General features: G+C 42.5%; 2 protein-coding genes and 1 non-coding gene across 21 annotated transcripts in view; 1 reads left to right on the top strand and 2 right to left on the bottom strand.

Annotated features, from left to right (window-relative positions):
• Nucleotides 1–6,233: 6,233 nt before the first annotated feature.
• On the bottom strand, nucleotides 6,234–22,411 carry NIF3L1 (NGG1 interacting factor 3 like 1). Of its 8 annotated transcripts, none has more exons than XM_063791507.1 (8): nucleotides 22,323–22,372; nucleotides 19,920–19,973; nucleotides 19,330–19,791; nucleotides 18,296–18,458; nucleotides 14,781–14,907; nucleotides 12,959–13,097; nucleotides 10,697–10,780; nucleotides 6,234–6,665 (listed from the first exon to the last, which is right to left on the bottom strand). In XM_063791507.1, exons 3-8 carry the CDS (start codon nucleotides 19,763–19,765, stop codon nucleotides 6,481–6,483), a joined length of 1,134 nt encoding a protein of 377 aa, XP_063647577.1. In that variant the 5' UTR covers nucleotides 19,766–19,791; nucleotides 19,920–19,973; nucleotides 22,323–22,372; the 3' UTR covers nucleotides 6,234–6,480. The 8 variants fall into 8 exon arrangements, with proteins under 8 accessions (XP_063647577.1, XP_063647576.1, XP_001171107.1 ...); XM_063791506.1 differs by lacking the exon at nucleotides 22,323–22,372 and adding an exon at nucleotides 22,068–22,275; XM_001171107.6 differs by lacking the exon at nucleotides 19,920–19,973 and having other exon boundaries at nucleotides 22,323–22,411.
• On the bottom strand, nucleotides 11,046–11,147 carry LOC112208461 (U6 spliceosomal RNA). The gene has a single exon (XR_002942943.1). It is a non-coding gene; the product is annotated as a U6 spliceosomal RNA (small nuclear RNA).
• Nucleotides 22,383–24,140, top strand: part of PPIL3 (peptidylprolyl isomerase like 3) — an 18,412-nt gene continuing 16,654 nt past the window's right edge. For 3 of the 12 annotated variants that reach the window (XM_063791509.1, XM_063791513.1, XM_054680075.1), the window contains exons 1-2: nucleotides 22,383–22,470; nucleotides 24,051–24,123. In XM_063791509.1, the coding sequence (XP_063647579.1) occupies nucleotides 24,121–24,123 (3 nt within the window). In that variant the 5' untranslated portion in view covers nucleotides 22,383–22,470; nucleotides 24,051–24,120. Of the gene's footprint in view, nucleotides 22,766–23,078; nucleotides 23,433–24,050; nucleotides 24,124–24,140 lie in introns of those variants that run through there. The other 9 variants (XM_516021.7, XM_063791511.1, XM_054680074.2 and 6 more) reach the window with 9 other exon arrangements.

Below are 24,140 nucleotides of genomic sequence, written 5' to 3'. Positions count from 1 at the left end.
GCATTTCTCACTCATTTCTTATCTTGTAAACCTCTTTCATGAAAATATTTCCAAAAATCCTTGGAATTTTTAAATAATTTTTCTTGTGGCATATAATGAAGTAATTTTGGCCAGGCATAATGGCTTATGCCTGTAATCACAACACTTTGGGAGGCCAAGGCAGGAGGATCTCTGGAGCCCAGGAGTTTAAGAACAGCCTGGGCAACATAGTGAGACCTTGTCTCTACAAAAAATTTAAAAAATCATCCGGGCATGGTGGCCCATGCCTATAGTCCTAGCTGCTGTGGAGGCTGAGGCAGGAGGATCGCTTGAGCCCAGGGGTTCAAGATTACAGTGAACTATGATTGTGCCACTGCACTCCAGTCTGGGTGCAGAGCAAGACCTTATCTTTTTTTTTTTTTTAATCATTTTTTTTAAAAGTAATTTTACGTTAAGTCCATGGGCTTAGTCTTTTTTTTTTTTTTTTTTTTTTTTTAGATGGAATTGTATTGTCATCCAGTCTAGAGTGCAGTGGCGTGATCTAAGCTTACAGCAGCCTCCGCCTCCTGGGTTCAAGTGATTCTCGTGCCTCAGCCTCCTGAGCTGGGACTACAGGCACACGCCACCACGCCTGGCTAGTTTTTGAATTTTTAGCAGAGATGGGGTTTCACCATGTTGGCCAGGCTGGTCTTGAATTCCTGACCTCAAGTGATCCTGCCTCGGCCTCCCAAAGTGCTGGGATCAGGGGTGAGCCACTATGCCTGGCCAGGGGCTTAGTCTTAAATATAACCTCTAGTCAAAATGTTTAAACAAATTTGTACATAAATGTGATTTAAAAAAAATTTTTAATAGTACCAAAGGATATTCAGTGAAAGTGAGTTTCCTGCCCACTCCCTGATCCACCCAGTTCTTTAGGCAACCACTGATAGCATTTTCTTAAGTATTCTTCCAGATATTGTCTATGCATATGTAAAAGTATCTGTCTTTCTCCTTTTAAAAACACAATTGGTAATATATCATACTTGCTGGTTTGCACCTTGCTTTTTTTGCTTAATATATCTAGTTTATAATGACCTAATGTGCAAATTTTTGCATCTGCCCTAAATATCTACTGGTTTATTTTTATAATTTTTGTGTCTATACTATTTGCAAGCAGTATGTGTCAGTAGACTTTATTATTAATAAATAAAAAGCCAATTTGGATAGAATCACTTTATAAATTTGTAGTGCTGGTTTTTTACTAAAAATATTTTTAAGTTCTTCAAAAGAAGTTTTATGAGTGCATCTTACAGATCTGGTGAAGATCTTGGCACATTATTGTATGCTGTTTGTTGACTTGTGTCCACATCGGTGTCCCTGAGGCTCTAGCAGTTATGTCTTGACTGATAAGGCTCTAATTTCTTCTACTGTGTTACCTTGATTCTGGCAAGATTGAACAGATCTACTGAAACCTTGAAAGGTTTTCTGGGTACTCTTAATAAAATTGCAAAAAAAAAAAAAAAAGGCACAGGAGATGTCAAACATTTATTGTTTATAAATTTGCCACAGTGCTGAATTTATTGTGCAAGGACTGCTAAATTAGTTCTCACAGTAGTCCAGAAACTGGACTTTCTTAGCATCGTTTGTTATTTTAATACATGATCACTTCACTCATATAAAAGATCAGTGGAGGCCGGGCGCAGTGGCTCACGCCTGTAATCCCAGCACTTTGGGAGGCCGAGGCAGGCGGATCACGAGGTCAGGAGATCGAGACCATCCTGGCTAACACGGTGAAACCCTGTCTCTACTAAAAATACAAAAAATTAGCCGGGCGTGGTCGCGGGCGCCTGTAGTCTCAGCTACTCAAGAGGCTGAAGCAGGAGAATGGCGTGAACCCAGGCGACGGAGCTTGCAGTGAGCCGAGATCGCACCACCGCACTCCAGCCTGGGCGACAGAGTGAGACTCCGTCTCAAAAAAAAAAAAAAATTCAGTGGAAACAGGCGCGGTAGCTCACACCTGTAATCCCAGCACTTTGGGAGGCCAAGGCAGGCCAATCTCTTGAGGCCAGGAGTTCAAGACCAGCCTGGCCAACATGGCGAAACCCTGTCTCTGCTAAAAATACAAAAAATTAGCTGGGCATGGTGGCACGCACCATGTAGTCCCAGCTAGTCAGAAGGCTTAGGTGGATCGATCATGTGAGCCCAGGAAAGCTGAGGCTGCAGTGAGCTGTGATCATGCCACTGCACTCCAGCCTGGTGGGTAACAGAGTGAGACCCTGTCTCAAAATAAAAGATCAGTTGGTTTGGGGGCTGATAGATTTTGCCTAACTTTTAAACAAAATAACTTTAGAAGTTTACTGTTTGTTCCAGCTAATTCAAATGTGGAGGCAGTGGCATTGTTCAGAATGTACTTTTTATATTCTATGAGGTCAAATTACTCTTCCAGCATAATCCTGAATAGCCTAAATTTGAACACTTACTACACAAAAGGCAGTAGTTGTGAGGATATGAAGGTGAAATATGAAATGTCTATAAGTGTTGTTTTTGAGACAGGGTCTCTGTCACCCAGGTTAGAGTGCAGTGGTGCCATCTCAGCTAACTGCAGCCTTGACCTCCTGGGCTCAAGTGATCCACCCACCTTACCCTCCTGAATAGCTGGTACTACAGGAGGCACACACCACCACACCTGGCTTTTTTTTTTTTTTTTTTCCTGTAGAGATGGGGTTTCACCATGTTGCCTAGGCTGGTCTTGAACTCCTGGGCTCAAGTGATCCACCCACCTGGGTCTCCCAAAGTGCTGGGATTAACAGGTGTGAGCCACCTCACCCAGCCTATGAGGTTTTAATAGCATAAGTTATAGCATCCTTAATGTGTTGAATAAGGCAAATTTGAAAAGACTGATGCTATGGAAAATATAACTTTAAGCATGAGTACAATACAAAGCTCATTACTAAATTTTCATACCAATTTTTATATTTATCACTGGCCCCAGGCTTCCCAAGTATTTAGGGTCAACATCTTTACCTTTGCTACCCAAAGTGTAGGTCTTAAAATGGCAGCATTTGCCTGGCACAGTGGCTCACGCCTGTAATCCCAGCACTTTGGGAGGCTGAGACAGGTGGATAACTTGAGGTCAGGAGTTCTAGACTACCCTGGCCAACGTGGTGAAACCCCATCTCTACTAAAAATACAAAATTAGCTGGGCATTGTGGCGAACGCCTGTAATCCCAGCTACTTGGGAGGCTGAGGCAGGAGAATTGCTTCAACCTGGGAGGCGGAGGTTGTAGTGAGCTGAGATCGTGCCACTGCACTCCAGCCTGGGTGAAAGAGTGAGACTCTGTCTCACAAAAAATAAAAAATAAAAAATAAGGCCAGGTGTGGTGGCTCACGCCTGTAATCCCAGCACTTAGGGAGGCCAAGGAGGACGGATCACCTGAGGTCAGGAGTTTGAAACCAGCCTGACCAACATGGAGAAACCCTATCTCTACTAAAAATGCTAAATTACCTGGGTCTGGTGGCACATTCCTGTAATCCCAGCTACTCGGGAGGCTGAGGCATGAAAATCGCTTGAACCTGGGAGACGGAGGTTGTGGTGAGCCAAGATCACGCCATTGCCCTCCAGCCTGGGCAACAAGAGTGAAACTCCGTCTCAAAAAAAAAAAAAAACGGCCAGGCTCAGTGGCTCATGCCTGTAATCCCAGCACTTTGAGAGGCCAAGGCAGGAGGATTCCCTGAGCTCAGGAGCTCAAGACCAGCCTAGGCAGTGTAGCAAAACCCGGGCTTTACAAAAGTAAAAATTTTTTTAATTTGAAAAAATTAGTCAGTAGGGGGTGGGTGGTGGCAGGTGCCTGTAGGCCCAGCTACCCAGGAGACTGAGGAGGGAGGGTCACTTGAGCCCAGGAGTTTGAAGCTGCAGTGAGCTATGAGCACACCACTGTACTCCAGCCTGGGTGACAGAGCAAGACCTTGTCTCTAAATAAAAAAAAAGGGAGGGAGAAGATTAGGATTTTGCTTTGGGACTGGTGAAAGGAGGGCAGGAGAACTCTGAGAGATTGTTTCCTGAGGCCTGCCCCTGAGGCTTAACACACCTAAAAGACTGTAACAAGGGCTAGAGGAGTTATAAGCCAGGAACTGTGCAGAAACATGTATATATGTATGTTTTATATATGATAATATATGTATATTTTAACACCCCACATATTAAAAATCCAGATTTCCTTTGCCCCTGAAAGATCAGGAAGACTTGGCCACGCTGGACCTCCATTCTGCCCAGCAGCAGTTGCCTTGGGCTGAACTGTTGCTGCCACCTCCTGGCCAGATTCACTTCTTTCCTGCCCTAGTGTCTGATTTGGATCCTGATCTAGATTGGTATGGAGCACCCTCTAATACATGTGCACAAGAGATTATATAAGGTGTCATGGATGCACAACAAAGGTGGTGACACTATTCCCTACAATCTGCAACCTTCCACCTGGAATGTACTGTCCATGTGGGCATCCAAGGCGACCTTTTAAGTCCTACAGAATAGGGAAGATTTTTCATGTGACACCTGTGAGGGAATGTGCATGTCCTTCCTCAGCCTTCAGCTTTCTGGAGTAGACAAGGGATTACTAAACCACTGTTTCATATCAGTATGTGGCCTTATTTATTAAATCAGCAAAACAACACAAAACATGTCATTAGGCACTAAGCTTAAAAATGACATTTCAGGCCAGGCTCGGTGGCTCACACCTATAACCCAGCACTTTGGGAGGATGAGGTGGGCGGATCCCCTGAGCCTAGGGGTTGGAGACCAGCCTGACCAACATGGTGAAACCTCGTCTCTACTAAAAATACAAAAATTAGCTGGGAATGGTGACGTGTGCCTGTAATCCCAGCTACTTGGAATGTTGAGGCAGGAGAATCGCTTGAACCCGGGAGGCAGAGGTTGCAGGGAGCTGTAATCATGCCACTGCTCTCCAGCCTGGGCAACAGAGTGAGACTCCGTCTCCAAAAAAAAAAAAAAAAAGACATTTAAAAAAAATGACATTTCTTTTGAGCAGTGTTCCTTTGTATTTTAATAATCCTGTATTTAATATAGATTAAGTAAATATTTAAGTTATAATGGATGTCACATAAAATTTCCTTTAAAGATAGGTAAGAAGATAAAATAGATACTTAAAAGGAAATAAGGGAGTCAAAATACTAGAAAAAAAATCAAACACAAAAGGCGGCAGTAATGGAGAAAACATAAGTGAAAGATGCCGGACACAAAGGACCACATGTTTATGATTCCACTTATAGAAAATATCCAAAATAGACAAATCCATACAAATAGGATCCAGGGGATGGGAGGAGGGAATTATTACTTAATGGGGGCTTCCCTCTGTGGTGATGAAAAATGCTTTGGAACTGTAGTGGTAACAGTACCACAACACTGTAAATGTACTAAAAGCTATGGAATTGTATACTTTAAAGTGGTGAATTTTGGAAGGGGGGGGCAGGAAAATAAAATGGTGAATTTTATGTTATGTGAATTTTACCACAATAAAAAATAAAAAGAGAAAAAGTTGCTTTACACAAAAGCATGAAGTAAAAATTACATGTGGTATGGTAAAATAGCACAAATCATAAAAGCAATCTAAGAATGCCTAAAATGGAGGGAATATTGCTTTAGCCAGATTACCTGAGAACGCAGTCCTCAGGTCGAGAAAGGTGTATCTACCCTGCCCAACCAGCAGCAGGCAGGCAGGGGCCTCGCAGCCCAGTGCAGGTGCTGTTTAGAAAGGGGCATCCACATGGATAAAAGGCCCAGATTAAATGGGACAGGATGATATTTTGAGATATCTGATTTTGTTCTTTCTGCTCTGGAATTTCATTCCCTGGCCCTGCCCCCTGCCTGCGGCAGCCAAGTTCATTGCCAGGAGAGGGAAGTGACAGAGCAGAAATCGGGAACAAAGGACTGTGGAAGAAAAAAAAATTACAGGTAAGTCATCTAAAAAGCAATAAAGTAACAGTAATATGAATAATGATTGTGTATATATATTTTCAAAACAACATCCTGATAAATCTCATTCTGATTCTGAAATTTAGGTGAGAGACTGGAATGTAGGCAGAACTAGGAACAAGGACAAACAGACCTTCTTATCACTGCAGAAAGGCTACTACCTAGAAGTGTTCAAGCCCAAGTTTTTCAAGCATAATGTTAACTAACCAAGGGCAGAGATACCCAAATGGATCCATCCCATCTACAATTAAACTAAGGACAGAATCACTTGAGCTCCTTCCAAAGAATGTTAAGTAAACAGATTTTATTCAATCTTTCCTAGAGTTTATAATGAACATTTGTTATTTAATATGGTAGTTATATTACAGTTTTACCTTACGAGCGACAGAACATTTGGTGAATAAGATTAACAAACCAGAAATGATGATACCCTCGAAGACACTCTCTGGAAGCACACCAGTCCCACTGACTCATGTTACAAATTTAAGTTGGCATCCAGCTGATTTGTAGAATGTGTTATCCTGATGTTTCTGCAATTATACCACCTGAAGAGGGTCCCTGTCAGTCTCTGATAGGATAATATTTATCTTATTCTCCAAGTGAGAATCCAGCATATCTCGAAGGTCAGAAAGAAAGCCTCGTTCAGTGTTGCTGTGTTCACAGAGGATGACATTTATTCCTTGGGAAGCAGCATCCAAAATATCATGATGGGACATCTCACCTACCAAAAAGGGAAGAGCAAATTCTTAAATGCTAGATATGGAATCTGTGGAATGAGGAAACACAAAAGCAGAAATACCAAGTTTGTAGTCTATATGAAGTGAATGTAATAGAGCAGAACTGTTTTACATATAAATCTAGAAAGTAGTGTACAGTTTTCTTTTATGTCCTCCAACTTAAAAAGAGAGAAAAGTCTGGGCGCGGTGGCTCACGCCTGTAATCCCAGCACTTTGGGAGGCCGAGGCAGGCAGATCACCTGAGCTAAGGAGTGCTAGACTAGCCTGGCCAACATGGTGAAACTTCGTCTCTACTAAAAACACAAAAATTAGCTGGGCGTGGTGGCGCGTGCCTGTAATCCCAGCTACTCAGGAGGCTGAGACAGGTGAATCGCTTCAGTCCAGGGCCTGGAGGTTGCAGTGAGCCGAGACTGCACCACTGCACTTCAGCCTGGGTGACAGAGTAAGACAATCTTGAAAATATAAAAATAAAATCCATCCCACTGAGAATTCCAACTTCTTTTTCCTTAGCAGACCCCAAGGCAATTATCCAATCCAACATATCTGGCCAGAACCAGATCTGTAAACACCCATTCAAAGTGTTTCCACGGTAAAATGAATGATCACTGCCAAGTAAAATGAGGCCTTCAGAAAATTTGTCTCTTATGTAAGTAATAAATACCTCTGGAGGAAATTATATGTATACTGCCCAGCAGACTTATGCTTTGTAAGCACCAGTATTTCTGTCGTCAACTTAGTCTAATATATAAGGATGAAATGAATTAAGGTTACTTCCAGGTTAAAAACAAAGTATTTTTCTTTGACTTAAGCAAAATCCCTAGAAACTCTGGAGGGAATCTCATCTGTTGTGAAAAGATTTGGGGAAAATTCATATTCTGAATGTTTAATTTATTTATATTGTTAATTATTTTTTTAGATGGAGTTTTGCTCTGTCACCCAGGCTGGAGTACAGTAGCACGATCTCGGCTCACTGCAACCTCTGCCTCCTGGGTTCAAGTGATTCTCCTGCCTCAGCCTCTCGAGTAGCTGGAATGACAGGCACCCACCACCATGCCTGGCTAATTTTTGTATTTTTAGTAGAGATGGGGTTTCACCACATTGGCCAGGCTGGTCTCGAACTGCTGGGCTCAAGTGATCTGCCCGCCTCAGCCTCCCAAAGTGCTGGGATTACAGGCGTGAGCCACCATGTCCAGCCTAATATTCTGAATTTTTTAAAATGCAGTTTGTGAATTTGATGACTTCTAATTTAAGAGCAAAACTGCACTGTGTACAATTAGGTTTGTTCTTTAAAAAGTACAATTTTGAACTGTATTTAGAGACAGAAGGGCATATAAATTTAAGAATAAAGGGTTCTTGGAAAAAAATGAGTTCTCTTTTAATTTTCCCATAAGAAAACACCTATAAGTAAAAAAATGAGTTTTCTTAATTCCAGAATTTTTAAGTTCCCCACAATCTTCTCCTAATAAGTGTCATCTCATTATAAGGAATAGTTTTTATTCAAGCACCTTTTAAAACATCTTAATCTATAATAGTAGAAGTAAAAAGCAAGAAAAAGACACTAAGATGGCCCAGTTGGAAGCCTTGTTTTAGGAAAGGTAAGTCTGGCTGCCTGTACTGTGACAAATTCATTGGCTGGAGAAGGCATGAAAGGGGGGAAATCAGTGAAGACCCTGCAATAATAGCTGAAGCCAACGGAAAGAAAAGCTTGGCCCAGGATGGCAGCTTGGGAAAGAATAAGCAAATGGAGAATGAAAAGACAAATGAGAGAACTTAATTTGCAAGGAGCAGGCTCCCCATCTGCTGGTCTTATGGGGTATTACCCTTAACCTAATACAATGAGAACACGGCCTCAGGCTCACAGGAAGCGTGAAGAAGTTCAGCAGAGGTCCTTTAGGTGGGGCTTCACATCTCTGAAGTTATACTCAAAAGTGATGCCTCACAGACCAGAGACAGCTAATGCTAGCCGGAAAATACATTTTCTATTTCTCCCCACAGCCAGATAGGAAGGACATTTTAACATTTTGGAACTGCTTGAATCTATCTTATGCACGTTATCATTATACTTTATCATTGTTTTAAAAAACTAGTTTTTAAAAAAGTATAAGGAAACAGATACCCCAAATTGAGAGAGAAGCACAAAACAAAGAGCCTATACTCTTTAAAAATGTCAGTGCTATGCAGACAAAGCTGAGAAACTATTCCAGACTGAAGGAGACTAACAACAACTAAATGCAATGTGAGATCATTGGCTGGATATGGATCAGAAAAAGAAATGCTATAAGCTTTTATCAATTGGGAAAATGTGAATATGGACTGTATATCAAGTAAGTGTTTTAACAATATTAAATTCCCATGTTTGATAATTGTTCCATGGACTTAGAATGTCTTTGTTCTTAGACTATACACTGAAGTATTGAGAGGTAAAGAAATTGTCATTGAGAGGTAAAGAAATTGATTACAAAATGGTCCTAGGGGAAATACATCAATATATATATAGAACATATTTTAACTTGTATATATTATGTATCTATACATGCAAACACAAATGTGTATGGACACATATATAATATGCACATAGGGAATGTACAAATATGGCAGAATATAACCATTAGTAACCAAGGTGAAGAGCATATAGGAGTTCAGTGTACTATTCTTGCAACTTTTGCATAAGTCTGAAATTCCTAAGTAAAATGCTAAAATGAATTTTAAAATAGCCAGACACAACACTGTAAGATATTCATATTGAAATTTCACTTTAATCTGGTAGAAATTTAAGGGCTTACAGAAATCTTTTATCTTCAGAAAATATAAAATAAGTAATAGTCACATACATGTTTTGTTTTTTTAAATCAATTTATTGGTTTAGAGCAATTCCATCAGGCTTGCTCAGATGCTGCTCCTCGGTACTTCAGGATGTGACAATGCTTTGAGTGCAGCAGCCTTTGTAAGAGAGTGTGCTATATAACAAAGTGTGGGTGTGGGAGGCAAGGGAAGCATGGAAGTAGCCGAAGGAATGGCCAGAGGGCTAAGAGCCTAGAGCCTGGTCCTCGAAGTGGGAAAAGTAATTCTTTAACTCATTCTCTCCTAACCCTAAGAAGGAGGAGGTAAACAAAGTGGCAACCCCTTAAAATGCCCCCAAATCCTTTGGAGGTGTAAGGGGCCATGTTTGGCCATATTCCTGAGTAGTAACTACATAAAGTAATTCTTTCAATAAAAATTAGCCAGGACCTATTAGGTAGTATCCTAAATGAGAGAGTATAAGGCCAGCAGCCAGACAATTACTATCCAACAGAAGTGCACATTGGAGGTCAAGGACAAAGTGATAGGGACCCACAAGAGGCAGGAGCAGGACAGTGTCAGAGAAGGCTTCTCAGAGGGGGTGTTCACTTATCACTAGGAGTACAAGGAAAAGGCATTCTAGCCAGAGAAAACAGCATAAGCAAAGGGTACAGGAAAGGGGATGCAATGTTCAGGCTCCACCAGACAGGTGAAGGAAATCACTGAAGTCTTTTTAATCAAGACCATCAAATTTGCACTTTGAAAAGTTAATTTCAGGAGAGTATATGGAAGATACCATTAGAGGGTTGATGCTGTACTTCAAGTAGGAGATGGTGCCTGGATAGAGATAAGGGGGAAGATTCTAGAAAGATTTGGGAGCTTGAATTGATAGGAATTGATGATTGGCTTTAGGCTGAGTAAAAGGAACCATTTCCTAGCTAAGGTGACAGGGTAGAAAGTATCCCACTGATGTGAAATCTGAGAGGTTTGGGACAGTTTAGGAAGAATGTAGGTAAAATAAATGCTGACCATTAACTTTTGAGATAATGTAATAAACTGTTCAATGATTTCATCCCTCCACAAAGAATGTAGTAAGTCCCCAGTTCTGTTGTAGTTTGTTTAGTTCAGGTTCAGAAAACATTAATTAGGTATCATCTATGTGCCAGGTACTGTTCTAAAATTTGCCATTTTTGATTTTGCAAAAAATAAACCAAGAGAGATCCAAAGTCTGTCCTACCTGTGAGGTAAAGGTCAGCCTCGACACCCTGCAGAACGCTGCTCCCAGAACCAGCACACAGGGCCACGACTTTGACTTGAGACTCTTCAAAACAAAGGAAACAAGAGACCAGTACTTTACAATTCCCTTTCATTTTACTATTATAATTTGTACCAAGAATCCTAAACATAATACAGATTTCACTCCTGGTCTCATCACCAGTATATGAATTGTTCTTACTGCATTTTAAAAAACCATGTTTTAATATAAGCAAACAGGTCATTCTTTGATATTGCATAGCTAACCCAAGGCACGGTTATTATTCCTTTGTTGTGTTTTTTTTTTTTTCCAACAACCTTTGTGAATTGCGCAAAATACGGAACAATGCACAAATTTGCGTGTAATCTTTGCATAGGGGCCATGCTAATCTATATCATCCAATTTTTAGTATATGTGCCGCTGAAGGGGGCACCGTTATTCCTTTGGACATGGCTGCACAAACTCACAAACCACTGAATAGTACTAATGGTGCAGCTCTAGGCTGTATTGCAACAGTGCTAGGTAAAATAATCTCATGTGGGTCTTCAGACAACAGTGAGAGGTAGGCAAGTACTATCTCTATTCTCAGGTGAGGAAGCTAAGGAACTAAAAGGACTATAAGAAAGAGGAATGCTACAAATGGATTTGGCACTATTTTTAAATATACTATTTATTCTCAAAAAGCATCCTCTGAAAAGTGAAATAACAGCAACTTTCGAGCCAAAATCCAAGTATTTAGCACTTGGGTTTCTAAAATGAACACTTCTTTAGTGGTCACTCCAGTTCAGCAGCAGGGTATCTCAAAGAGGGGGCTTTGGAGTTATTTTGGAAGTCAAATCCCACCTCTGCTATCCATTTTCTTTGGACACTAACTCCCGTGGGTTGTTTGATCTAACTGGACTTTTAGATAAGTTACTGATATGGTTTGGCTCTGTGTCCCCATCCAAATCTCACCTTGAATATAATCCCCATAATTCCCACGGGTCAAGGGCGGGACCAGGTGGAGGTAATTGGATCATGGGGGCAGTTCCCCGATGCTGTTCTTGTGATAATGCGTGAGTCTCACGAGATCTGATGGTTTCATAAGCGTCTGGCATTTCTCTTGCTTGCACTCATTCTCTCTCCTGCCGCCCTGAGAAGAGGTGCCTTCCAACATGATTGTAAGTTTCCTGTGGCCTCCCCAGCCATGCAGAACTGTGAGTCAATTAAACCTCTTTTCTTTATAAATTACCTAGTCTCAGGTATTTCTTCATAGCAGCGTGAGAACGAACTAATAAAGTTACTTATCTCTCTGAACACAATTGTTCACCTATAAAATGGGAGAAATAGTACCAACCACAAAGCTAACAACAGCTAGCACTTTATACTTAATGTGAGCCAATCACTGTGCCATGTCACATGGATTATACTACCACCTTCTGAGTTAGGTTTTATTATTAATGCAGTTTTTACAGATGAGGCTACTGTGACACAGAGGGCATAAACTTGTCAAAGACATGCAGCAAACAGGACAGACAAATCTGAAGCCAGGTTGTCTAAGCTCAGAATCCACACCTATAACCGCTGTGCTCCACTGCTTTTGCCAGCAGGAGCTCACGTACTTAGGACAGACAATCAGTACAGTGCTAGGCTCACTGAAGGTGTTGAACAAATGTCTGTTCACTCTTTTTGTTCTCAAAAGTACCAGGAAAGGCCAGAAGAAAAAACTACAAGACTTAGAAACTACAATGGATCAGATCACTCAGTAGCACCTCACTAGAAAATATTACCAGTCTTATAAGTGCAAAGTTTATGTTGTAATTGTAGCAATCATGATTCCAGCTCTCTTCCTGACACATGGTAAGACTGCACTTTATGCCTCCCTTGCTTGTATTGGGCAACATGACTAATTCTGGAAAATGAGTTGAGCAGAAATTAACATGTTTCCTGGAATTTTAAACTGATGGTTTAAGACCCTGCAAAACTCCCTCCCTCTGCAACAGCAACCAGTCTACAATGGTCAGACTTCCTACAATGACCAACTTGAAATGAACACATAGCATGACAGAGAAATAAATCTCATTGATTAAGTCAATGAGATGTATTCCACATCAGAACCTGGCCCACCCTAATCAATAACGTAAACCAATTATCTCCTATGAGCTGCTAACACATTCTCTATCACATATTAATACAACCAAGAGTTTCAATCTTTGTCCAATGTTAACAGTAGGCATACTGGATAAATGAAGGAGCTATATTTACCTAAGGTTCTCCCCACCCCAAGGGCTAAGCGAATATGAGATAGTTTTAGGTGTCTTTTTATTCGATCAATCATGGTTGCCAGGGAGACAGATTCATCCAGTGTGCATAACCGTCCCATTCCAGTATGTAGAAGCAAAGGCTGAGGAGAAACAGAAGTTAGAAACGGTGTTCATTGTTAGTCCTAAAACAACAAATGCTAAAATCATCAACATGCACGCTGTGAGGTTACTATAGCAAGCTCCAGGCTAAATGTGGGGATACAAACCTGACAAAATCATTCTTCTAGGAGTTCACAGTTTTCTAGGAAGGCAGATGTTTAAATCAATAATCAGGCCAGGCGCGATGGCTCATGCCTATAATCCTAGCACTTTGGGAGGCTGCGGTGGGTGGATTGTTTGAGCTCAGGAGTTTGAGACCAGCCTGGGCAACATAGTGAGACCTCATCTCCACAAAAAAATCCAAAAATTAGCCAGGCAGTGGCGTGCGCCTGCAGTCCCAGCTACTTGGGAGGCTGAATGGGAGGTGGGCTTGAGCTACCCAGGAGGCAGAGGTTGTGGTGAGCTGAGATTGTACCACTGCACTCTAGCCTGGGGACAGAGCCAGACCCTGTCTCAAATAAACAAAATAATAAAACTGTTTAAATACAAGGTAGGTGCTACATTTGCAGCAGCACGAGGAATGACAAACTAAATGAGCTGTGACTTGGGAGGCTTGGGGAGTACTTGGAGGAAGGACTTAGGTCTTAGAGAAAACCCTAAAAGAGTTAAAAAGGGGGAAATAAAGAGTTTAAAAAGGGGTGATGTCAAGTGCAGTGTGGCAGGACAGAGGTACGATGAGATGGAGAAAGGCATTCTAAACAGAGAGAACATGGACAAAGGTGCCAAAGACTTGAGAGAACACACTATGGGGGCAGATCCAAAAGAAGACAGTATGGCTACTGTGCAGAGCACATGCTGTGGAAGGAGAGGAGGCTGGAGGCCCGGGCTGTAGCAGATCATTAAGGGCTTCCGACACCATGCTAAAGAGCCTGGACTGCCTCCTAGGTGCTCGGTGAGACTACTCTCATTGCAGAAAATGAGAGTTTCAATTACTGTGGTGGCAGAGCCAATACAGAGGAGAAACACTGTATAGATATGAGGCCAGACTCAGCAGGGCCTGGAGTCAAGGAGGAATGTGAAAACTTGGAAACTAAAGTAGATAATGATACTGAAATATGAAATATGGAAAAAAAAAAGCGGGGGTGGCAAACGGATAAAGTATTTGGATATACTGAATTTCAAATACTTGTGGGCTCTGTAAGTGCAAAACATCCAGAAAGTAGATGAAAATATGGGTTCTTGTCATTTTTTCCCTTAAGGAAGCATTCTAAGCCAAAAAGTAAAGATAGGAATCATCATACAAATGGCTATCAAGTTAAAGAAGTGAATGACATGGTCCAGGCAGAGCGTGTAAAATAAGGAGACAGCAAACCTGTAACCAAATCTGTAACCCTGAAGACGTACCAATATTTTCCTGTTCCTGGAATGTCTCCCTTTCTCAATTACTTCCTAGAGAATATTATGCTCTCATTGCCATTTTGTACTTTAGATAACAGTGAATGGCCTGTTGATCTAATAATTTACAAATGAATTTGCTGAAGAAAAATGCAAAGTAATGATACTCATCAAATTGTACACATCAAATATGTACAATTCTTAGTATATCAATTATACCTCAATAAGGTATACCTCAATATACCTAAGTATATCAATTATACCCCAATTATACTGTTAGAAAATGTGTGCACAGTATTTTAAGATCAAATACAAAATATTCTTATTACCTTCTCCAGTGACAGAATTTCCGTCTTCTGATAAAGTTGTTTGTTCCGGGAAAGAAAATCTACCACCTGCATCAAAGCCTTCTGAGTACAATTCAGATTAATCCGTGTTTGTTCCTCATTACCAGTCCTGGGGGGGAAAATCACTCCATTTAGGACAAATATAGCCAAAATGTATTTTAGATAATCCACAGTTTACAAACCTACTATAATAGATTAGATTTATGTGGAACCAAGGATTTAACCAACAGAATCCATTTAATCTGAAACTAATCCATTTTCTAGAAGAGCATTTCTCTAACTCTACTGGGCATCAGAATCACCTGGAGGATTATTAAAACACAGAGTGCTGGGCCCCACCCCTGGAGTTTCTGATTCATTATATCTAGGTGGGGGTCTGAGAGGTTACCTTTCTAACAAGTTCCAGGTGATGCTGATGTTGCTGGTCCAAGGACCTCACTTTGAAACCACTGTTCAAGAACTGTTCTCAATCCCGATTGTGCATCAGAAATTTCTTGGCCGGGTGCAGTGGCTCACATCTGTAATCTCAGCATTCTGGGAGGCCAAGGTGGGCGGATCACTTGAGCCCAGGAGTTCAACACCAGCCTGGGCAACATAGCAGGACCCTATCTTCTTATTATTTTTTTAATTATTAAAAAATTAAAGTTAAAAAAAAAAAAAAAAGGCGGCCAGGCACAGTGGCTCACACCTGTAATCCCAGCATTTTGGGAGGCCAAGGTAGGTGGATTACCTGAGATCAGGAGTTCAAGACCAGCCTGGCCAACATGATGAAAACCCATCTCCACCAAAAATACAAAAAAAATTAGCCCGGCGTGGTGGGGGGGGGGGGGGGCGTGCCTGTAGTCCCAGCTACTGGGGAGGCTGAGGCAGGAGAATCACTTGGACCTGGGAGGCGGAGGTTACAGTGAGCCAAGATCACACCACTGCACTCCAACCTGGGCAACAGAGTGAGACTCTGTCTCAAAAAAATAAAAAATAAAAAAAATTCCTTCTAGCTTCTTAAAATAACAGCTGCTGGATCCTTCCACAGAACCAGTGAACAGAACATCTACAAATGGGGCTGGGGCAAAATGAATTTTTTTAAAGCCTCAGAGATGATAATTTTAAAACATCATTGAATTTGAGAATGTCCTGGACAGATTCTCAGGCAAACTCCATTCTAATTATAAGGTCTGAGGTGAATACAAAAATCTGCATTTTTTTTTTTTTTTTTTTTGAGACGGAGTCTCTCTCTGTCTCCCAGGCTGGAGTGCAGTGGCGCAATCTCGGCTCACTGCAAGCTCCGCCTCCCGGCTTCACGCCTTTCTCCTGCCTCAGCCTCCCGAGTAGCTGGGACTACAGGCGCCCGCCACCACGCCCGGCTAATTTTTTGTATTTTTAGTACAGATGGGGTTTCACAGTGTTAGCCAGGATGGTCTCAATCTCCTGACCTCGTGATCCACCTGCCTCAGCCTCCCAAAGTGCTGGGATTACAGGCATGAGCCACCGCGCCTGGCCAAATATCTGCATTTTTAAATAAGCACCTCATTAACAATCACGCAGGAGGCCCTTGGATCACCCTCTAGAGCCTCTCCAAAATTACTGACATCAAGACAGTTTCACATTTAACCATAAACTCTAAATATAATCATAAAATTCTAGAACTAAAGGACACCTTTAAAGATAATCTGGAGGCATTAATTATAAACTCTGCAATCACCTGTGACATTTTAAAAAAGAAAACCAATGCCTTGATCCCTATCTAATGGTAAAACTCAGATATTATCTACAATATGGAAAAACTGGAATCAAACTAAAAAGTCCATCAGTAGGAAGAGGAATGCTCAAAGAAACTACCGTTCATCCATAGTAAGAAACATTACAAGCAATTAAAAATAATGAGAGGTTAGGCAGGGGGCAGTGGCTCATGCCTGTAATCCCAGCACTTTGGGACGTCAAGGTGGACACATGGCTTGAGCCCAGGAGTTTGACACCAGCCTAGGCAACAAGTTAAAACCCCATCTCTACAAAAGACAGAACAATTAGCCAGGCACGGTGGCAAGTTATACCTATAGTCCCAGCTATTAGGGAGGCTGCGGTGGGAGGATAGCTTTAGCCTGTGAGGTCAAGGCTGCAATGGGCTGTGATCATGCCACTGCACTGCAGCCTGGGTGACAAAGTGAGACCTTGTCTCTCAAAGATAAAAAATAAAAAACCGGCTGGGCACAGTGGCTCACGCCTGTAATCCCGGCACTTTGGGAGGCTGAGGCAGGTGGATCACGAGGTCAGGAGTTCAAGACCAGCCCACCCAACATGATGAAACCCATCTCTACTAAAAATACAAAAAAAAAATTAGCCAGGCATGATGGCAGGTGCCTGTAGTCCCAGCTACTCAGGAGGCTAAGGTAGAAGAATCGCTTGAATCAGGGAGGCGGAGGTTGCAGTGAGCCAAGATCGTGCCACTACACTCCAGCCTGGGTGACAGACCTAGACTTCGTCTCAAAAATAATAATAATAATAATAAATAAATACATAAACCAAAAAAACTCCTATCTCTGCCCTAAATAATGACTGACCTTATAAAGAGGCACTTAATGTATTTTTCCCTTGAAGTGCTTGGCACCTATAGTCCCAGCTAACTGAGAGGCTGAGATAGGAGGACTGCTTGAGGCCAGCAGTTTAAAGCCACGGCAAACTACGATCATACCACTGCACTCCAGCATGGGAGTCGCTTTTTTTTTTTTTTTTTTTTTGAGACAGAGTCTCGCTCTTGTTGCCCAGGCTGGAGTGCAATGGAGCAATCTCGGCTCACTGCAACCTCCGCCTCTCGGGTTCAAGTGATTCTCCTGCCTCAGCCTCCTGAGTAGCTGGGATTACAGGCATGCGCCACTACGCCCAGCTAATTTTGTATTTTTAGTAGAGACGGGGTTTCTCCATGTTGGTCAGGCTGGTCTCAAACTCCTGACCTCAGGTGATCCACCAGCCTTGGCCTCCCAAAGTGCTGGGATTACAGGTGTGAGCCACCGTGCCCAGCCTGGGAGTCTCTTAAAACAAACAAAAAAAGACTATTCAGAAAAATATTTCCCATGATGTTAAATAAAAAGACTGATTTATGAAAATATATATTTAAAATGTAAAGATAAATATAAAAAAGCGCTTGGGAATCACTGATTTGCTGGGAACCAATAAAAGCCTTATCACCACATCACTAGGATCTATCTGTATTCTCTAAAGTAAAAACAACTATCTTTGAACATTACCAGGATTAGAAATACTGTAGGTAAAATGCATAGTATAGTCCCCTGACATAGAAAATACTTAGTGTTACTTACCGTTTTTATTGTTTTGAAAAAATTCCATAGTTCTCCAGGACCCACAAACAAATGAGGAGTATGCTGCTTTGTAAACCAACTCCAGAGAAAACTATTTGTTTCAAGCCTAAATACCAGGGTTATAGACTTTGTAAGGAAGATGCTTACCAATAAATACACACAAAAAAAGAGAAAAATAAATTGTACCTAGCAGAAAAAGAAGTGACAGAAACACCGTCAATTCCTTTCACTGCAGACATGACTTTGTCCAGGTCTTGGGTGTAGTTAACGTTGAATTCTACTCGGTGGTTTCCCTCTGTAGGGTAGTTGGCAGCTTTGGAAGGATGTATGGGCCTGGAGGTACAAGCTCCTAGAGAAAATATTGTGGGAAAATGGGAGTTTTGGGGGGTGAGAGATTAAGATTTAAAAGTAAGATAAACTATTATAGGCAAAATTTCTAAGAAATGACTTTTTTAAAAGATTCATTCTCATGCTTACATAACATACACACATCCCTTAGATATATATCACCAGTCCCCATAATCTAGGGCTTTGGTATGGACATACAAAATCAAATTATTTTCAGAATTATTTTCCAAAAGATTCTTAAATCTCTGAAAAACTTGGACAAGAAAGACTGATTCATACATTTTCAGATAATACACAGAATGGTCTACTGCTTGGTAAATCTAGCCATGTAAACCATCATTCAGGTTGCAAATGCTCATACTTTATTTGACCACATTAATCCAGATATCATCATAAAAGCTTTAGCCTAAAATGAGTAAACTAAAGACTTACTAAAATAAAGCTAAAATCCATCCATCATTCCCTCATTGTGCTAGGCATAAGTAAACATTCACTAAAAACATTCATTAAAACCCTGATGTCTATTTACCTGACTTATCAATCAAGTGTATTCTGGAGAGGCCTGAGCTTTTAATTCAACAAGCATTTTCCAAGTGCCTGGGTGACAGGCATTGTGCCACAAAAGTGAGGAATCATGAAGCTCAGTCCAGTAAGGAAGACTTCTGCTCTCCTTACTCCATAAGAATAAAAAATGTTTCCTTTTTCAAATGCAATTTAACTGCCAAATTTCAGGAACATTATTTTAAAATTATTATATAAAAATGGAATCATGCCCTCCCCAACCCTAAAGCAGTTAAAACTTTACTGGAAAGACATCCTAAAGTTTCAAAGTATTTGCAGGGAAAATATCAAATATGAAAGAGGCTTCTCACCAAGCCCCTTAGCCAACCAGTTGTTGACGCCCTGGGGCGCAGCATCATAGGCTGTGTGAGGAGAGTAGATACCGACTCTGTTCTCCAGAGCCCGGATCACCAGGCGCTCCTTCCAGGTGTTCCAGGTTATGCGCTTCATGGGTCGGAAGATAGGCGGATGGTAGGAGAGAATGAGGTCTGCCTTCTTTTGCAGCACCTCCTCCATCACTTCCTCAGTCAGGTCATTGGTCAGGAAGAGTGTATTTACAGTATGTGGTGGGCTTGGTTCCACCAGTAATCCAACATTGTCCCAACTCTCAGCAAACGAGAGGGATGCAAAGTCATTCAAGGAAGAAAGGAGAGCCTTCAAATCCATGAAGGAACGGGAAGAATTGCAGATCAGGGAATCTACAAACCGGACTGTCGTGGGGACTGGGCGTACGCAAGATGACAACATACAGAAATCAGGTAAAGTTCAAGTTTCTGAAGTCAAAACAAAGAAAATGGTACACAGGTACACTTTAGGCCTGGATCTTTGAGGCATCAAAACATATGGGCAAAAGAGCTGTCGTCATAGAGATCTGGGTTCAAATAGTGGCTCCGCCACTTACCAGCACACTGTAACTTAGGTAAGCCATTTAACCTCTCCAATCTTGTTTTCTCACCTACGAAACAGAGATACTATAACCCACTTCACAGGTCATCCAGAGGAGCAAATGAATTATGTAACCTAGGAAAGCCTGGTACATAATACATAAACGTCCATCCCGTCTCCTGCCTTGCGCACCCTTGTTCTTATTCTCCCTACCCTTGCTTCAACCAACCTCCTCCCTAATCCATTTCTCTAAATATTACCTTTCCTTTTCCCAAGCCCCCTCCAACTTCTTAAATAAAACTTTTCTTGACCTCCCTTTTCAGCATCCTTCCCAAGGCTCCCCACCCCTCAGTATTCTCATAATTCTGTGTGTGCCCATTATGCTAAAGCTACTATGTAATAGGAACTAACTTCAATAAATCTCAGTATCACTAATATAAGCCAGCACTAAATGCTTACTGCATAGAATGACACTGCCCGCCTCCCCTGATTGCAACAGAATTTGGAGTTGGGGTGGTATATACTGGCATTACAATGTGCTTTACCAAAAAACAGAATAATGTGGCGGGGCGCCTGTAATCCCAGCACTTTGGGAGGCCGAGGCGGGAGGATCACAAAGTCAAGAGATAAAGACCATCCTGGCCAACATGGTGAAACCCTGTCTCTACTAAAAATACAAAAATTAGCTGGGCGTGGTGGTGTGCACCTGTAGTCCCAGCTACTCGGGAGGCTGAGGCAGGAGAATCGCTTGAACCCAGGAGGCGGAGGTTGCAGTGAGCCAAGATCATGCCACAGCACTCCAGCCTGGCGAGAGAGCAACACTCCGTCTCAAAAACAAAACAAAACAAAACAAAACAAAAAGAATGTTTAAAATGTCAAGTGCTTTATCAGAATCAAAAATCAAGGAATACATAGGCAGGTCACTCTACAAATGGGCAGGGTCAAGGCAGAAGAAGGGAGAAGCCACTGCCCCTTAAGCAACATTTGCTACACAAAGGCCAGGCTCAAGAGGTGGGAGGGGATAAGGTATAGGGTACTTTTCCCAGACAGCCTGTAAGCCTTCTAAGTATCTATATCCAACAAGGAACTGAAAAGGTTGGCAACAGAGGGAAGGTGGGAGGGCAATGGAAAGGTAGAAAAAAACTGCTGGCTCCAAAATATGCACAATTAGTAAATGTTTAATCAAATAACCACAAAAGATAATGCTGTCAACCCCATTCTTAAACTTACCACTTATAAACACTTTTTGAAGAAAAACATTTCATAGTATGCACAATAAGCATAGCCAATTGTAAATTTGATGAAATATCCATAAGCCAATTATTCCAAAAGCAATTTTGCAACATTTCTATTTAATGAGATGAAGATGCTTGTTTAACACATTATTTGAAGTGATACAGGGTCTCCAAAAACCACTCGAGGTCTTGGAAGTTTGTTTTTGTTTTTTTCTTTTTGACACAGGGTTTCACTAGGCGCCTAGGCTGGAGTGCAGTGGCGTGATCTCAGCTCACTGCAGCCTCGACTTCCTGAGCTCAAGCAGATCCTCCCACCTCAGCCTCCTGAGCAGCTCGGACTACAGGCGCGAAACACCACACCTGGCTAATTTTTGTATTTTTAGTAGAGATGGGGATTCGCCATGTTGCCCAGGCTGGTCTCAAACTCCTGCGCTCAAGTGATCCACCTGCCTCGGCCTCCAAGAGTACTGGGATTACAGGGGTGAGCCACTGCGTCCGGCCTTGGAAGATCTTCTAATGGTCCTCATAGTACTCCATTCTCCAGCATTTTCTACATCTGGCAAGCTCGAAAGTGAAACCCTAGTGGACCATCATGCAGGTTTTGAGTTATTTACTGTTACAGATGAGGAAACTGCGAGGCTACATGGCCACAGTCAACAACGACAACAGAAGGCAACATAGTATGGCGGTTAAGAGCACCGACTCTGAAGCCAGCCTGAATCCGAGAGCCAGAGCTGTGCAACAGCAGGTAAATGACTTATCCTGTGCAGTTTCCTCCTTAATGAAAATAGTGCCCAGGCCACAATATCGCGAGATTTACACGTAAAGCTGGAAACAACTCCCGTCCTAGAGTAAGCACTGTTTACTATTAAGCAGCATCAGTAGGGCCCCTTTGCAACCTGCAAACCGCTCCCTCGACGTTACCTCACCTATGCCTCATTTCAGTGCCACTTCAGGCCTTTTCCAGGACAGTGAAAAACCACGAGACACAGCCAGTAAGTCTGAGTCAGGACCCCTGTCCCACTACTGCGCTGTGCTCTGGTGCGGCAGGGCAGTTTTCTGACCCAGTCTCCTCTTCTGCTGTCCTCTGCAGCACCAAGATAACAATCACAGCCGGCCCCAACCGGCACCTACAGCGAAGGTCACAACTACACTCGCGGGTTTTTAAATCGCCCACTACTCACCAGTCCCGGAAACTTCTCTGCGTCACTTCCGGTCCCGCGTCGGCGCTCCGGGTGCTGTGGCAATTGGCTCCCCGTAGCAGGAGAGCTGGGCGGAAGTGGTCCTTTCCGTTTGGCAGCCGAGTGTAAAGCATTGCTTGAGGTTGCCCAGGTAGTTTCGCCTTACACTTCTTGTCCCAGTGCAATTATTAGTAGAGCTCCCTTTCACTGTCAAATTTCTGGTTGGGGATAAATTGCATTGTCGTTTTGATTTGAGATAGGAAGATGAGGGGAGGAAGGAGGTGAGGCGGTAAGGGGCGTTCTCTCTCTTGGGTCCCGCGCCCAACTTCCGCTGGCCCAAAGAAACTATAATTTTGAACCAACAGACCTCTGCTGGCATCTGCGATTGCATTTTTCCTGTTTTAACAACGGCTGTGCTAGACGAAGTGGTGAAGCCCAAGTATGGAGTAACGTCATTAATTCTTTCATTCACTTATTCGAATGCTTGCTGAGTTCTGTGTTGCTACTGGTTTAGTTCTTGGGATACTGCGAGTGAACAGTGGGCGGCGAGGCTGTTGTTGCAACGTCAGAGTAAAAGAAGGACCCTGCACGGCGGCCTCCCAGCACTTCGGGAGGCCGAGGCGGGCGGATCACTTGAAGTCAGGAGTTCGAGACCAGCCTGGCCAACACGGCGAAACCCCGTCTCTACTAAAAATACAAAAATTAGTCGTGCATGGTAGCGCGCGCCTGTAGTCCCACCTACTCGGGAGGCTGAGACACGACAATCACTTGAACCCGGGAGGCGGAGGCGGAGGTTGCAGTGAGCCGAGATCCTGCCACACTGCACTCCAGCCTGGCGACATAGCGAGACTCCGTCTCAAAATGGAAAAAAAAAAAAAAAAGAGAAGTTCATAGTATATTAGGGATAAGTGCTGTGGTGGAAAAAAAAAAAAGTTCATAGTATATTAGTGATAAGTGCTGTGGTTAAAAAAAAAAAAAAGAGAATTTCATAGTATATTAGTGATAAGTGCTGTGGGAGAAGGAAATAGGAATGTCCTAGGGCTGAAGGGCTAAAGCAGTTCTGTGTAGGATTGTCAGGTCAGTTAAACTTGACATTTAAGCAGAAATTTGGAGGTGAGGAAATTAGCCATAGAGATGTCTGAGTGTAAGAATTCCAGGCAAAAGGGACACCCAATGCCTGGACCCTAAGGGAAGGTATCTGGGTTATTGGGGGACTTGCAAGGAGGCTCTTGAAGAAGAGCAAGCCGGGCAAGTAGGAGACTGGGAGGCTTGAATCGGGTAGGATATCTCGTCATTACTTCTATAGCCGGGTTTTTATTACCTAGGGGATGCCATTAGAGGATTTTTTTTTTTTTTTTTTTTGACGGAGTCTCGCGCTGTCACCCAGGCTGGAGTGCAGTGGCGCGATCTCAGCTCACTGCAGCCTCCGCCTCCTGGGTTCAAGTGATTCTCCTGCCGCAGCCTCCTGAGTAGCTGGGACTACAGGCGCCTGCCACCACACCTGGCTAATTTTTGTGTTTTTAGTAGAGACGGGGTTTCGCCATGTTGGCCAGGCTGGTCTCGAACTCCGGACCTCAAGTGATCCACCCGCCTCGGCCTCCCAAAGTGTTAGGATTATAGGCGTGAGCCACCACGCCCGGCGAGGTTTTTATTTAAAATGTTCAGTAAAGATGAGCATGTGTGAGTTAAGACAGAAAAATGAGCCGAATTCTTTTTTTCTTTTGGGACTAGAGACTTATTTTTGAACTCCCTGTAAGACTGAGAAATCACGTAGTCCTTCCTGAAACCATTAAGAGGAAAAATGGTAAGTTTTGAGCAATT

Source organism: Pan troglodytes, chromosome 13 (genome assembly GCF_028858775.2).
Source record: "Pan troglodytes isolate AG18354 chromosome 13, NHGRI_mPanTro3-v2.0_pri, whole genome shotgun sequence".
Lineage (NCBI taxonomy): Eukaryota > Metazoa > Chordata > Mammalia > Primates > Hominidae > Pan > Pan troglodytes.
The sequence above is the reverse complement of the archived record's forward strand: the minus strand, read 5'-3'. Positions and strand labels throughout refer to the sequence as shown.

What these genes read in the sequence shown, in the direction of transcription:
- NIF3L1 (XM_001171107.6), bottom strand. Translation starts at nt 19,765, where the DNA reads ATGTTGTCATCTTGCGTACGCCCAGTCCCCACGACAGTCCGGTTTGTA. An exon ending in CTGGTTGGCTAAGGGGCTTG is followed by an intron (nt 18,459 to 19,329) that starts GTGAGAAGCCTC and finishes TATTTTCTCTAG; the next exon opens with GAGCTTGTACCTCCAGGCCC. An exon ending in GGCTGACCTTTACCTCACAG is followed by an intron (nt 6,666 to 10,696) that starts GTAGGACAGACT and finishes CCTTTTTGGTAG; the next exon opens with GTGAGATGTCCCATCATGAT.